The 16,832-nt window shown below is 39.7% G+C and overlaps 1 protein-coding gene across 5 annotated transcripts in view; it reads right to left on the minus strand.

Moving 5' to 3' along the window:
• The window catches only part of MRTFA (myocardin related transcription factor A), a 160,468-nt gene that overhangs the window by 47,107 nt on the left and 96,529 nt on the right, over nt 1–16,832 (minus strand). The window contains exon 1 of one of the 5 annotated variants that reach the window (XM_034644541.1): nt 10,252–10,914. The exons of the other annotated variants lie outside the window; for them this stretch is intronic. Coding sequence (XP_034500432.1) covers nt 10,252–10,456 — 205 coding nt within the window. The 5' untranslated portion in view covers nt 10,457–10,914. Of the gene's footprint in view, nt 1–10,251; nt 10,915–16,832 lie in introns of those variants that run through there. 5 annotated transcript variants of the gene reach the window in all.

The following is a 16,832-nucleotide window of genomic DNA, read 5'->3' on the forward strand; positions in this document are numbered from 1 at the left end:
GGGAAGGAAAAAGAGGGGAGGAAGGGAGGAAGGAAGGGGAAGAGGGAGGGGAGGGGTAGGAAAGTGTTTCCTTTTGGAAGGCAGCTCTGACAGTGAAGAAGCACCCTCTATTCCCAGACTCTATTCAATCTGGTATGTCTAAAGGGCAAGACCCAGAGAAAGGCAGAAGGATCAGGACCCATTCATTAATAAATTAAATATATGATGAGTGTTCAAAGCATGCTCCTGAAATTCTAAGCTGTCAACACAGAAATGGTGGTTAAAAGACCCACAAAGGTCATTCATCTGTTGCCAGAGAAAAAAAGGACCTGCAGAAGTTCAGATCCAGAGTTAAGACAAAAGGAGGAAGTGGAGGTAAGAAAAGTAAAGGTAATCCTCTCTAGGATCTTACTGATTCACCATCTAAAAATCATATGCAATGTGGTATCCTGGATTGGATCTTAGAACAGAAAAAGAAAGTGGGAAAGCATATGAAATCCAAATAAAGTTTGGAATTTACTTAGTAGTATACCAATGTTAACCTCTTAATTTTGACAAATGTACCACAGTTATGTAAGAAGCTAATGTGAGGGGCAACTGGGTGAAGGGCATATGGTAACTCTCTATACTATCTGTGACTTTTTTGTAAGTCTAAAATTATTCCAAAATAAAAAGCTTCTTTAAAAAACCCATGGATTTGACTCTCCCTTCAGAAAGATTTATGAATCAATTACTAAAACATATTAAAGGTCAGGTTTTTCAAATGGAAATATTACCATCTATTGGATAGACAGATATTACAATTCCTATAAATGACTAATTAATTAAGGATGATAATGGGGCTTCTAATAGATTCAAAATATAAAATTATTTGTGGCATAAACGAATTCAATGAACGACAATGTAATGCTGAAGAGAGAAATCCCTAATTCTGTTTAAAATCACACATATGAGGAGTGCCTCAGTGGCTCAGTTGGTTAAGTGTCTGACTTCAGCTCAGGTCATGATCTCAGGGTTGAGATCGAGCCCCACTTTGGGCTCCCCGCTCAGGAGGGCGTCTGCTTCCCCTCTCCCTCTGCTCTTCCCCCCGCCCCAACTTGCACACCTATGCTCTCTCTCTCTGAAATAAACAAATAATCTTTAAAAAAATAAAATCACACATGCAAAAAACCACCTATGAGATTTCAAATCGGACTGTTTTATCAATATGCTCAATCATTCAACCTTTTCACAATCCTATAAATTTCTCTTCTATCTCTGTATATATTGTATAAACATGAGTTAAATTATCCCTCAAATAATCTGCTTTAGATATCAGAAGTCATACCAAAAAATGATAAGTATTATCTATTTAACCTGAATACTCTCAGAGATTCAGGCAGAGAGATGAGGTATCTTCCTGGGGTGGCAAACCTGGGTTACTTATACATCTACCCTGACACGTATTTACACAGGATAAGCTTATGAAAACCTAACTCGAGCCACTGAAATATGTACAATAAAAGGTCTCTGTGTTGTGAAATAATAAAATAGTGAAAACGTGCAGGTGCCATCTTATTAAATTTTTTTTTAAAGAGAGGGAGGGGGAGGAGCAGAAGGAGAGGGAAAGAGAGAATCTTAAGCAGGCTCTATGGCCAGCTCGGAGCCTGACATGCAGCTCAATCTCAAAACCCTGAGATCATGAGCCGAATTCAAGGTCACTTAACTGAGAGAGCCACCTGGGCACCCCATCTTATTCAATTCTTAAAACAAAGCTATGTGGAAGGTGCTATTATTATACTATTTTGTAGCTGAGGAAATTGAGCATAACACAGATTAAGCAACTTGCCTAAGGTCACCGAGCTCCATTTCCATCTACAGCCAGAGCCCTTAGCCACTATTATATGTTGTGTTTCTCTTCCTTCATAAAACAGACCAGTTCCTCATGTTTAAAAATGACACTATTAACAGCACTTTCTGCATGATGTGGCTGGAAAAAATGATCTATCTACTTACTAACAGGGAAAATCCAGGTGATTTCAGTGAATAGTACAGGGCATTTCAGAACTCTAGAATCTAAAAGCCTCCTTAGATTAAAATTCCATAAGGAATAGAGACTAACAGGATAACAGTGGCCACATGTAAAGGTCATTCAAAGGGGCTCCTCCCAGAGACAGGAAGCAAAGGATACAAGAGAACTTCACAGGCCTACTTCCCATTTGGCTCTCAATGCAGAAACATTCACACTGAAAAGCAGAGAGCACCTGCTTCCTGGTACAACTTCACCGCTGCGTTCTGCCAGGGGTTTTTCCCTGGTATTAGAGAGATTCTGAGTTCATTCATTCATTCATTGAACTGATATTTATTATGCACCTACTATATGGTAGACACCATTCCAGACGATACAGCAGTAAAATGGACAGATGAGGTCCTTGCCCTCACAGAGCATATGTTCTAGTGGGAGTTATTTATCATTTCTAATGGTACATTATGTGACATAAACTACAGCAGGATGAGAGAACAGAGAGTGACTGGGGGTGGTAATTTACACAGAGTACACAGGGAAGGCCCTTCTAAGGAGACAGATGACTCTTACACAGAAACCTACATAATATGGTAAACCATGAAAAGATCTGGAGAGTGTTCCAAGCAGCAGAAATAGAGCCCACACAAAGGCACTGAATGAGAAGAGGCCTGTCTTGAGAAGGAAACTAAGATATAAGAGATGAGGAATCTAATCTGTTGAACTCTCAGTGGGATGTACCACTACAGTGACTCATTTCATCTCAACAGCTATTTGAGTTATGTATTACCTCCATTTTATAGCTGAAGAAACAGCAGTTCAAAGAGGTTAAGGAACTGTGTGCACAGCTAGTAAGAGGCAGAGCCAGAGTTCAAACACAGGTTGGGCTGATACCAAAGCCTATGCTTTTCCTGCTACATCACATTTAGTGCCAGAATCATAACAACAAAAAAATAATTATTATGTATAAATAAATAAGTAAATAAATCAAACACTTTCCCATATCCTCAAAATCTGGGGCTCACCATTTCATTTGGGGCAGCTGTTCATCGCCCCCTTGAAGTAATGTCCTTCTTTAACTGCAGTGGGCAGATCTCAAACTGGCAGCTACTTCAATGCTATCAGTCTCTTTCCCGAGGATCCGTAAGGCAATGCTCCAACAACTAACTCCATCACACAAGATCTGACCATAACACGTACTTGCAACAAACATCTGAATGGGGTGGAGATACACTGGGAATGTGCTTCCTTTAGACTGGCAGGGCCATCTGAACAAACCCTTCCAAAGTTAAAGGCACCAGGAACAGTGTTTTCCCTGCCGCATTAGTTCTGCACGTTCACCCAGGAAATGTGGGCAGCCCTGAATCTCATTTGCTATTCTCTGTGGGTATTACTGGTGCTGACATTTTGCACCCAACTTTGTTGAGGGTAGGTGACAGGTGAACAGATTCAAAACCTGGAACACAGTAGTAATTCCACAGCAAGCCAGAAGTGACAAAAATTCTTTCCCTTAAAACTATATTAGACTATTTATTCTTTCTAGATCTTTAATAATAATGTGGTCCTGAAAAACATAGCATGGTAGAATACTCAGGACTAAAATAATGAGGGAGGGCGATATCACCACATGAATTCTGTAAATACTTAAAAAGTTAGTTTTTTTCTATCAAAGTATTTCAAATTCTCCCGATAGGCTTATCCTATTTAGCTTCTTCCTATTTTTGAAATTAACTTTCAGTGTTTGCAGTAATTAATGATAGCTCATTTAACAGACATTTTGAGAAAAAAATAAAAAGGTAAATCCTGATTTCTTTCTTTTCTTTTTTTTTTAAAGGAGGCTGCATGTCCAGTGTGGAGGCCAATGCAGGGCTTGAACTCACAACTCTGAGATCAATACCTGACCTAAAATCAATACTTGGTTAAGCATCTGCCTTCGGCTCAGGTCATGATCCCAGGGTCCGGGGACAGATCCCCGTATTGGGCTCCCTGCTCAGTGGGGAAGTCTGCTTCTCCCTCTCCCTCTGCTGCTCCCCCTGCTTGTGCACTCTCGCTCTCTGTCAAATAAATAAATAAAATCTTAAAAAAATAAATGAAAACAAATTTTCTCTAGGGCAAGGATTAGGAAACAGAGAGGAGATTAGAAATGAGAAATTTGGACAAATGTGCCAAAAATACACACATACAAAATCTGGAAGTTCTTAAAATATTTATGTGTAAATTTCTCTATGGGTACTTAAGGGAAGAAATAACAGTTTCTCCCCTTAAGCCCTAGGTGATGTAAAATTTTATCTATTTGTCTCAAAAAAATTAAAGGAGTATTTTAAAATTAATTTTGGTAAAAGCTACAGCAAAATTGTTCTTTTCTGTATACGATGGAAAGGCAGAAAAGAGGGAAAGTTAAATTTCATGCAGCATATGAAATATGAAAGCTCTATCAGTTAAAATTGTTGCAAGAGTTACAACTCTCAAGATCAAACACATAGAGGAAAAGCCAGTCTATCAAAATACAGCAGCCCATTGAACTACTGAAGGATTTTCCTACTGCCCGTTCTCCAGGTTTAGTCGAGCTATCTCAGAAATAAATGTATATGCAACTGTAAGGGAGTTCATGTTGTTTGAAGAACTGCAACTTTGTATTTCCTGAAGTTTGTGTGGTCAAATTTGCAAGTGGAACATTTCATTACTACAGGTTTTGCACAAAATTTTACGAAACAAACCTACATTAAGTTAAAGCAGAACTGCCATCAATGCCTTTTGTGGCCACTTCAGGTATGATTTCCATATATTTTCCTATCACAAAATCCTCCTTTTCATTTAGATGTTTGACTCCTTCAACACACACATGGGTGGAGGGGACATTCCAGCTCCAAAGCTACAATGCAAGTAGAATGCAGAGGAATCAAACGATTACCCAGTTACCACATATCACATTTTTCTAGCATAATTTTGAGGGATGCAGAAGGTGCCACACCTATCAGCAGAATGCTTATTTTTAAAATGTCCCAGAGACTAGCTTGTAGTTTCCCTCCTCCTGCATTTTCAAATCATCCTGGTATTAACATCCCTCTTTAAGAAGCCTCACCCTAGTTGTTTTGAAAAAATGCATTACATTTGTCTGACACTGTGGAATACACAAGCAAGACCCCTCTTTCTCTGGCGCTTCTGCCTCATCAAAGCATGAAAACAGCCAGAACTACAGCAACAGCTGGGGATCATTAAACCGACAGAAATAGCTTAGGAGACTCCATTGGTGTGTGAGTGGGGGGAGGAGAGGCTCAGTATCAGATTAAAAAAATCAAAAGGGCAACAGGAAAGGGGGGGGGGAGATAAGGAGAAGCCTAAGAAGTATATCATACCCAAATTTCCTTTACACAGCCAAAGGGATGCACTGAAGCCAAAGAAGGGACAGGTGACTGCAGCTTATCTTGCCTAACCCCCACCTAGTCTCCTATGGAAGGCGTAGTCAAACCTAAAACTGTGAGTCAATGAAGACAGGTGGGGGTGGGAAGGTAGGGGAGTCGTGGCATCTCAAAGGCTAACCCTGGGTCATCCCCAGTCTGGAGGAATGTGAGCCTTAGAGGATGTGAGTCACTTCTGGGGTTGTGCCGACAACAAAAATCAACTCCAAGAGGGGCAGGGGTATGGAAATACAGGCCAGTCCCTAAGTGGAGTGGGGGACCTACCCAGTCCCAAGGCATCCCTTCAACTGGGGAGGACCAAATGCTAGATGAAATGCAGGCTGTCGGGGCTGTTCGTGCCAGAGCACAACCACGCCTCCAATGCTAGCTTTGTAATCTGCCAGGCCTCCGAAGGTCAGTACAGGAATGTGCCATCTGCCTGGCCCGCTGCCCGAGTGTGCTCAGCACATATCTGAATGCCCTACGGGAGCTTTATTCAGATCACTCCATGGAGTGGGCTTGAATATTCTGATCTCTATGCCTTAGTCTGGTTAGTAGTGGGATCCTGGGGTATCCTCTCCATCCTCACACTTTCCAGGTTGTCATTTAATATCAAGGCCTATCCCACCAAGGCCCCTCCTGCATAACTAATCTCACAGGACTGCAGTTTCAGACAGTTTCCCACCTGCAAGCCCGAACAGGAAATGATTCGATTGCAGATATTACAACTGCAACTCTCTTTGGCAAGAGTGTTTGCTAACTGTGGGATTGCATGAGCTTCAGCTAAACATTTTATTTGATGCATCTAATGATTTACTGGAGAAGGCTCCATGCTGATGGTTGTTGTCAGCAAAAGCAACCACTACACTACCCTCTTCTAGAATGGCTTCTTTTCTAGCTCACAAACCTGCAGGAAAATATACTCATGCATATTTCCAAACTACACCAGTTATGGCTAAATAACTGTATTTGAATATGGTTTTCAAAGAAAACACAATAATTGGCTTATTCTGAATATTTTAAGTTAACATTAAGAAGGTAGGAGATCTATAAACCCAGTCGAGGAAACTAAAAAAGAGTTTATATACATATTTAGTTTATACACACATATAGATATATCTCACGTACAGTTCATTTTAAGGCTGAATGACACCAAAGGACAGGATATGTGTCAACCAAACTACTGTGACTATAATCACTTCTCAGTGTGTGCAGCCTAGGTGGGAGCAATTGTACTAATCTATCTCTCAACAACCTTTAACAGAGTACATTCTTTACAGAAAATATAAAAAAAAAGATGTCATAAATATTTATAATCAATCACTTACTATGTACAGGCCTTGGTACTAGGTAAACAGTAGGAACTGAGAAGAAAAATAATAAATAAAAAATAACTACTAAAAATAATATATAATACTTAACAAAGCTACTGTCACACATATGATCTTACTTGACTCTATGAGTTAGGATGGCAGGCATTATACCCATGATACAACGAAAGAAACTGGCTTGCCAAGCTTAGAGCAATTTAGCCAAACTCATGTTGGCAAGATCAAACCAAGAACTTCAGGTTCTTGACTATCAGCTCAGGGCTGGAACACTAGCTGCCTACCACAAAAAGGCTTTCAGCCCTCAAGGAATTAATCTCTGATACCTAATGCCTTGGCCAGTGTTTCTCAGATGTACCAAGTTTCTTCCCAGTAAGAATCTCACCAATCTCCTGGACCAGCGTCATATTCTGAATTTAATTGAAGACAATTGTGGGGAAAGGTTATTTATTAATATCATTGACAATTAAAAGATCTGAGGGTTCATTTGGTCAAGCCTTTGCCTTCAGCTGGGATCATGATCTCAGGGTACAGGGATCAAGCCCCACATCGGGCTTCTGGCTTGGCAGGGAGTCAGCCTCTCCCTCTGCCCCTCTCCCCTGCTCGTGCTGGCACTCTCTTTCAAATAAATAGATAAAATCTTAAAAAAAGAAACTGAGTTTCTTCCGAAGGCTAGAATTATTAATATGAGATACTGAATAAAACTGAATTAGGACAGAGTGCTCAAAATTTATGTCATTTAGGATGAACACATTTTTGCTTATGGGCATGATACTGCCCTCTAGTGCCAGGAAGCATAATACCCTCAGCAGACTAACTCAGCTAACGCATTATTAACCGCCTACTGTGTATGAACACACTTCACTAATAAGCACTTTAAAAGAGGGGAAAGAGAAATGGTTAAGCCAATCACACACATACAACCATAAAAACTATATAAGCCCCTCCAAAAATTTATAAATATAATAGAGAAGATAAGAAATGTAAAACAAATCACCGTAATCAAGGACAGTGTTGTAAGTGCTTGCAGAGAATAAATCACTAGAGTACAAAAAGGATCAGGCAAGCTTTGGAGGAGCAGCAGCATATAAACCATCTCTGGAAGACTTCATACACTAAATATGAGCAAAAACCAAAAACTAGATAGGAGCCAAGACCTAGAGGTAGGAAATACTATAAGGTTAAGAACATAAGTAATATGTTACAATTTAGATGGAGAACTAAATTTGTGAAACAGAGCAGAAGGGAGATGGAAAGGCTGGCGAAGGTCAGACTGTGAAGGGTCTGAAACTATGCTATCCAATATGGTAACCACTTGCCACATACGCTCCTCAAATTTAATTAAAATTAAGTAAAATTAAAAATTCAGTTTCTTAGTCACTCCAGCCACATTTCAAGTCTCAACAGCCACATATGGCTAGTAGCTATCATACTGGACAGTGAGATGCAGTACTGGGCAGTGCTGTATGAGAAAGGTGTATTAAAACACAAGACATCAATTTTTCAAGGCTTCATCTAAAAAATGCAGTTCTGATCCTTGCCAAAGTCTATTAATAAAGAAAACCACAGGTCCTAATGCCATAAGGGGTAAATAAAACTGTGGTCCCTGTCCTCGTAGGCATTTCCAACTGTCAACTAAGACAACAGGAAAAGTATCACACATGGCCTCTTATAGTCCTAAACAATTCTCTTTAAAAATGTGTGCCAGCTTTTTAGATTTTTTTTTTAACTTAGGAAAAAGAAAACACAGAGCTAAGAAAACTACGAAAGAAGGAAAAGATTATCATCAGACATTAATCTATAATAATAAAACACAAGACTGAAAAGAGTCACTTCCACTGGGTAGTTTTTGAGTATTTGAAGGAAGAACTATCTTTATTCCTCAAACACCTGCTTCAGCCTGAAAGGAGTTAATACTGGACATCCTTTATACTTTCACTATCTAATACACAATCTGTTTCTTCTGTGCAGCTTATAATATGACAATCATTAAAAAAAAAAACCAATGTGTACTGGCAGAAAACATAATATGAGTCCTCTCAAGATCCAACAGACAGAGAATTCTAGATACAAAGTTCCAAAGTACAGTATAAAATCAGAAAAACATATAGTCAATTGCTTTGGCTAGTTACCACTCTGATCCGACTTATGACAAGTCTGCATCTTTATTTCCTATACACTGCCACATTTGAAACAAAGATATTCTTAACGTTCACACTGGGAATCTGAAACACTATAATCCTCTGGTTACAAAAAGGCAACAGTAGCAGCCCAAAGCTTTAGGTCCTAAACCATACTGTCTCTCTGCCTTTCAAATAATCTTCCCTGAAATGTTACTGTGGTGTTTCTTTGACACTAGTCTATAACACTTCTAGATATTAAAAACAAACAAACAAACAAACAAACAAACCCAACCAACTGCCTGTCAATCTGTTTTTTAAACTATTCTCTTTGCAAACTGGGCATTGATAATCACTCGTCTCCTCATCAGTGGATTCATTCTCTATTGATGCCACAAGCTGAAATCATCCTGTCAAATGTTAGTAAAGTCCCAAAGAGATCTTAAGAATTCCAAAGAAATGTCTAAGTTTTTAGAAAAGTAGCAGTTACATAATCAATAGTGGAGATTGTGTATAAATTCTGCTAATGGACAACAGAAAGTTTTCCAAGCTAGGAGACAGAAAATGTTGACAACTCTTTTCCATTCTACCTGCTAGAATTTGAATGAAGTCCCTATCCTCCCCCCTTTTTTCATAACTTAGAGTTCTTCTGAAAGAATTACTGAACTTTCTGCAGAACTCAAATGTGTCCATTCTACCCCCAAAGAATATTTTTCCAGCAGTTTCAAAATACAGAAGAGGGATGTTCACAAAGGAAAAATCCGTCATGGGTGTTAACCTAATATAAAGAGTTTCCTGCTATCTTTCATACATGTGGATGTAATTCTAATGTAACTCTACAATTACTAAAAAGATTGGTAAGGCCAGCCCAAACTGTTCACCCTAACCCAAACTAACATGCAGTATAAGTAAAAAGCCTTTTAAGTATTATTTTATTTTAAATTATGATATCTTAGTGTTATGAGATCTCAGAGGTTATCTATACACTTTCAGTATTTAACACAGAGAAGAAACTGTCATAATCACTAGCTCCCTATTTGTATAGAACCTATGGGGCCAGAGTATGTTTTATTGATAGAACACTACATTTGACCCACATAAAGGGAAAGAATCCCACCTTATAAAGTTTTTTCTTCCTTCTTCCATAATCTAGGTTCAGTACATGAGCTTTGCAAGGGTGGAAGGAAGGGAGCAAGAAAAACATCTAAACACTGTCCCCATCAGGTCATGAAGCACACCCTATGGTACCGTGCTCAGTTGTCTACCTGCTGAGGGCTCAACAAGCTTTAATAAAAACCCTGGGAGAGTAAACCACTCAAAGTCAAAGCTTGGACGGCTACAGAGGAATAGGGAGGAGATAAAAAGCCTGCAGTAATAAGGAGGAAACAAAAGCATGCAAATCCCGACAGGATAAATATGCCAACCTTCCCGAAAACTGTGATAAGGGGCCAGGCACACTGCTGAGTAGCTGTCCTTTCCCGGCTCCAGGACAATCCATGAGAGTGGCAGAATCCTGCAGGTGGGTTGATGAATCCTGGTCTCCTCCAGCATGCTGGGGGAGATGTGAGGCTCCAAGGGCCAGTGTTGCAATAAACCTGTCTTCCTTACCTCACTCCTTAAAGAGGCCATTTATTATTTGCTGAAAATCTGATTAGCATTGCTCTTTAGGTTAAAGTGGGTACTTCAATTCTGCAGTGCTAAGGGTTGTAAGAACAGCTAGATCCCAAGTTTACTTAGGGAGTGGGGCATTAAAAGCAGTGACAGCAGAAGGTCAGAATCAGTAAGTCTCCTGGAAAACATTTCTTCCTGTCAGCACTGGGCCTCGACACAGACACCTCCCTCCTCTACCCAAATGCCAAAAAGCAGGACTGGGATGATTTCAATGTGTAGAGCTGGAAGAGAAGAGGGTTCCCTTAGAGAAAATGCTCGTAGCAACCAACCAACCTCATTCACCCAAAATAGTAAACAGTTGGTTTCTCTGCTCAGAACCAAAAGGCTTCTGCCAGACAAGCAGTATCACATGACCAGGTTCCCTCTTCTCTCCTCTGCCTCCCTCCCTTCCTGTGCAAAGTCTGCACCAAAGTGGAACAAGGATCTATAACACTGTACTATTTTATTTCACTTGACATTTGTTTTTAAAATGTTTGAAGATGAAAGATACCAAACTGGGAGGAAGGGCAGTACCAAGGGAAAAAATCAGAAAGAATTTACTTTGAAATAAGCCACATCACAGCAACAAGAAGGGGCACGACAAACGTAATGGTTAATTGGCAAATGTGCTCAATGAATGAATAAATAAGTGAACAGACACTTTTTAGCAATTTGCAGATATTCTGGTGACAAAGTCTCTTAAAAAAAAAGATACAGCTCAGTACATATTTGACTTTTTCATTTAGAAAGAAAATAAAAGCCTCTTAAGATGCTAGCTAGTGTCAGAGACAATATACTGCAACAGTAGCAGCCCACCAAAAATTTGAGATTCATACTCTTATTGACCTCAACTTACCTCACCATTTGATTCTACTCCTTAGATGTCACAGTCCCATCATTCAAACCACTGGGTAGAAAATTGGGGCAGTTACACCAACAGACTAAATTGAAAAACCTACGCAGCTAATTATGGAAACAGCTGCCATCATGACACTCACTGGCATTTTCCCCTAACGTGTTTCCATAAGGCTGGCAGCACAGCTAGAGCCAGATGTGCCACCATATCCTTCTCCCCACAAGGGTCCCCAGCACTTGAAAGCTGAGCAAGGCATAAAACGTAGAGGCATGGAAGCAAAAACCTCTAGTGGAGCAATTTGTTCTAGTAGGAAAACAGGTGAAGTATAAGAATGAACTGTGTCACCATCATCTGTCATGGCCCCCACTCACAGGGCCAACCAAGAGGCTTTGAGGTAAGAGTTGCTCATACTCATCCATCCCCTTGCACTGTAATATATTCAATAAATATTTGTAACATGGAAAGAGAAAGAAAAATGAAAAAGAAAAAATATATCAGAAATCCTTAATTAAGTTAAGCAACACCTTTTCCCCTGAAAGACCATGTGAAGATAGTAATTTGGCCAATGTCAGAATACAAATACTACCAATAAAGAATTTGCTGGTGAGGATGAGGAGCAACTGAAACTCTCAGACATTACTGGGAAAATACAAAATGATGATTTGGGAAAATAGTTTGGAAGTCTCTTATAAACTTAATTTGGCTTACCGTACAACTCAGTAATCCCATCCCTGAGTACTTAAACAAAGGGAAATGAAAACATATGTCCACATAAGGAGCTGTACATGAATATTCACAGCAGCTTTATTTTAATTGCCCAAAACTAGAAACAACTGAAATGTCCTTCAACTTGTGAATGGAATAAAAAATGGTGGTACATCCATACGACGGAATACTACACAATGATAAAACACATGAACTACAACTACAGACAACAACATGCACGAACCTCAAAAGCATTATGCTAAGCGAAAGAAGGCAAATGCAAAAGGCTACAATACTGAAAGACTGCATTTATATGAAATTCAGGAAAAGACAAAACTATAAGGACAGAAATAAAATCAGTGGTTACCAGGGCTGGGGAATGGGGGAGAAGACTGTCTACAAGAGGCAGGATGGAACTTCTTGATGGAAACATTCCATGTATCTTGATTATGGTGGTGGTTTGCTTTTTATCAAAACTCGCTGAACTGTACCTGTAAAAGGGATGACTATTACTGCCTATAAACTGATCTCAATTTTTAAAAGAAAGCAGATTATGAAATAATATGCACAGAGGCAGAATGAAATAACAGCTAAGAATACAGGATCTGGAGCTAGATAGCCAGGGTTTAAATCTTGGCTCTACCACTTAGTAGCTGAGTGACCTGAGATCCTTTACAGGCCCGTGTCTCCATTTCCTCATCTGTAAAGTGGGGATGATAGTATTTACCTCATAGTGTTGCTGTAATAAATGAGTCAACACATGTAAAGCACTTAGAACAGTGCCTATCCTGCAAGCATTCAGTAAGTGCAAGCTGTTGTCATCACCCAATTATGTAATGCATACATAAACACGTCACTGTGCACAGAAGTGATTGGAAGGATGGTTACCATCTGGGTGGTGGGAATAGGCTGATTGTATTTTCTCTTTTTCTCCCTTCTGTTTATCTGTATCTCCCAAATATTCTACATTAAACAACTATTGCCTTTGTAATAAATGAAAAAAATATTTTTTCCTCCAAAAAAAAAAATCCCCCCCCCCAAACGAAAGAAAGAACACTGGGCTGGGACTCAAGAGTTCTGTTTTTCAGCTGTGCTGCTAATTATTTGGTTGTATGACCTCAAGGTGTCACCTTCGTCTCTAAAAAGGAGGGGCTAGAGCAGATAGGGTGTCCTCCATCCCTAAAATGGAATGGTTCTCTAAGATTTATGATGAGACTGGGCAAGCTACACCCTTTATTTTGTTTCATTTTTCTTTCCATATTTACTGTCTGCCTACCATGTGTCAGGCTGTGATACAGACAGATGAAACACCCAAGCCCTTGCCCTCATGGAGCTTACAACAGGCTTGTAAACACAGACAAACTGGTACCCAATCATACAGTCTGTCAGCATGATAAGTGCTCTGATGGGAACTCAAAAAGAAGACCTAGCTGGGTTGGGAGGAGTCAGAGAAGACACCTGACCTGAGACCTGGATGGTTTAAAAGGAAAAAAGAAGTCAAACTGAAGATGGGGAAGGGACCTGCAACCAACGGGAAAGGAGCATATAAAAGCAAAAGGCATGAAAATAACTTCTTGGGGAACAGAGGATAGAGAGAAAAGAAACAGAGAAAGGGCATTCTGACAGCAGTATGGAAACAAAGAAGGCCAACCCCAGCAGAGGGATGTTGGTCAGGAAGAGGGAAACGGGTACTCAGACTGTTGATAATTTCCAGAAATTATATGGGACTATAAATGGTTTATTCTATTCAAATGTCTATATACGCAACAAAGAAACCTGGTAAATATTAGTCTAAGATGTACTTTACTATACTTAGAAATATAGCATATACTTATAAAAATTTTACAAACAAAAAAAGTCAGTTCACTTCCATATTGTATGGTTAACTGTACACCTCGTTCATCAGTAAATAGTTATTGTGTGTTATACATATGCTAGATGCTGGGAGACACAGACAGAAAGCAAGAGAACCAGATTCACTTTTTCTTCTGTCCAGGACCTACTGAGATCTTCTACCTTTCAGAAGCAGGACAGAAGCAATGTGACATAGTGGCTGAGAACTCTGACTTGGAAATCGAAAGATCTTTGTATAAATTCTTGCTCTTACCACCTACCACCAGTCTGGCTTTGGGTAGGTCACTTAACCTCACTGAGCTTGCATCTCACCTGAAAATGGGAATAACATGACCAAATTAGTACGGTTTAGGATGAATTTAATGAAACAAGCAATAATCAGTATGTCAGCCACCCAAAAAATGTTCCAGAAATGGCTCCTTTTACTAATTTTAATTTTCCATCTTGGGACAGCCCGAGATCTCCCACTATATAGACACAAATACACTTACAGGGTAGAAAACGGGGGGAGTAAGGTATAAAGGTCTATTTAACGTTACTGAATTTACATTTTAGTGAATTCACAACTGTTTTCTCGTAAAGATGTCATGCTTGGAACTAACATTCCTGAAGGATTTCTCAAACTGTTAATATCTGCCTATATTACATGACCTAGGAAATTAAATAAAAACCATCACCCAAAATAGGGAGCCAGTCACAATCTCTTCTGGGATTCCTCATTCTGACTCTGACTAACACTGAGTCATCTGAAGAACTGAGACAACGCAGAGTACTGATAAGCAGTCTGAACACAAATGTGGAACAGAGGTGCCCGAGCGCAAGGCAGACCAACAGTTTACTGCAAGCAGACCTTCTGAGACAGAAAAACCAACATGGAAGGAGAGCTTTCTAACTGGCTGCACCTTTTAGTAATCACGTCTTTCCGGAAAAAAGAGGCACAGCAATTAATGTTTCTCAACTGCTGCCTCCCTATAATCACACATACTCAAAAATACTTAAACCATCTTTTAAAAGTGTTTATTTCTTACAAATGACTTCAAGAACTAGAGTGGTCATTTTAAGATTTTAAAAGCAGGACATGCCACACAAAAAGAAAATGTCTTTGTGACGTTAGAGCTTAAGAGCCAAAATGATCCTATTTAAACTTCCCCCCATAAAGTTTCTTTTGCAATGAAACCAAGCAGTGATACTTCAGTCCAAACAGAAGAATTTAAGAAGCAGAGGAGAACCTGGACAGGATTTGCAAGTACAATTTTTCAAGTCTACAATTTTTTATATGTAAGTAGAGTCTATGCCTATAAGCAAAAGAACACCAACCTTTTATATCTCTTTCTCTCATTAGTGAACAATCTCCTTATAAAGATCAGTCTCTGCAGAGAATCCTCATGCTACCAGGGAACCCCAGTATCTTTCGGCCTACCTAATCCTATAGAGGACATCCTGCAGCTCCCCTTCACTCTCCCTCCTGTCATCAGTCCACAAGGGAAGCTGGCAGCTAGCGAAGCTTCTGAACCACCCAAGCATCCCTGCTCTGCTCCACTCTGCTTAAAGGTCTCCAGCACTGTGCACTGGCAAGAAGAGCCTAAAGAAAACACGAAGACAGGTTCTTCCTTTTACGTGCAAGAAAGCTGAGCTAATGAGGAAATCTGTTCATCAGGGCTTCCCCATAACCGCTTGTGACAGGCCCAGAACATACTACTGTTTGCTCTTTTTCAGTGATCCAGGTGTCGCCAGCCAAACAAGCTCTCCACATAATGAACTGGCAACAAAATTAGAAGTGCACAGTTTGCAGGGCAAAACTATCAGATGGTGTCAAGCTACATTTCTGCTGGTTCTTTCTCATTACTACATGGTCTTTGATTCCTCACATCTTTCAAAGTTGAAAGCTGCTAGAACTCCTCTAGCAAAAAGCGATCCCCTCTCACTCATCTCCTCTGAAGCAAGAGTACTGCATGCTGATTTTTCTGCCAATCCAGACATTCTACCTAGAAATCAGGTTGCCCAGCAGTCACTTGTTCACAAGGGTTACACATTTTGCTTTACAGATATCAATGCTCTAGTTCACATAATACACAGAAGCTCCAAACTGAAAACAGTGCAAACAGGAGAGTCACTTACCTACACGGTGTCTGCAATCTGGGAAAGAAGTTTTGGCCCTTTAAGATAATGAGTTTATTGAGCTCCCTAAAAGGTTCTGTACTCACAGAGTTGGTTCCTTTGGAATGCTTCATAATTTTAAAAAGAGTGGTGTCCTTCATCACACATCTTAACTTGAGACTCTGATACTATTCAACAGCAACAACAACATTTTTTTCTTTTAAAGTAGGCTTTATGCCCAGTGTGGAGCCCAATGCAGGGCTTGAACTCACAACCCTGAGATCAAGACTTGAGCTGACATCAAGAGTTGGATGCTCAGGGCACCTGGGTGGTTCAGTTGGTTAAGTGTCTGACTCTTGGTTTCAGCTCACGTCATGATCTCAGGGTCCTGGGATCGAGCCCCGTGTCAGGCTCCACATTCAGCAGGAGTCTGCTTCAGATTCTCTCTCTCCCTCCCCATCCCCCACTCACACTCTCTCTAATATATGTGAATCTTAAAAAAAGAAAAAAAGTGTCAGATGCTCAACTGACTGAGCCACCTAGGTGCCCCCCCACTCCCGCAAATTTTTTTGATCAAGAGTACTACAAAGAAGGTACCAATTTCCCAGGATACTTTAAAAAAAATAAACTACCTAAGACTGCATAGGCCCATTGTAAAGATTCAGTGAATTTCATAGTTTTAAATGTAAATGGTGAACTACTCAAATCTGGACTGGGGATAATGAGACTTCTTTGTAAAAGTTCATTATTTTAAGAAAACAAATATATTGTTTTATAATTGAAAATTGATTTTAAAAATTAAAAAAAATGACCACCACTTGCTTTGCAATTTTAAAAAGTTAA

Source organism: Ailuropoda melanoleuca, chromosome 15 (genome assembly GCF_002007445.2).
Source record: "Ailuropoda melanoleuca isolate Jingjing chromosome 15, ASM200744v2, whole genome shotgun sequence".
NCBI classification, from domain to species: Eukaryota; Metazoa; Chordata; class Mammalia; order Carnivora; family Ursidae; genus Ailuropoda; species Ailuropoda melanoleuca.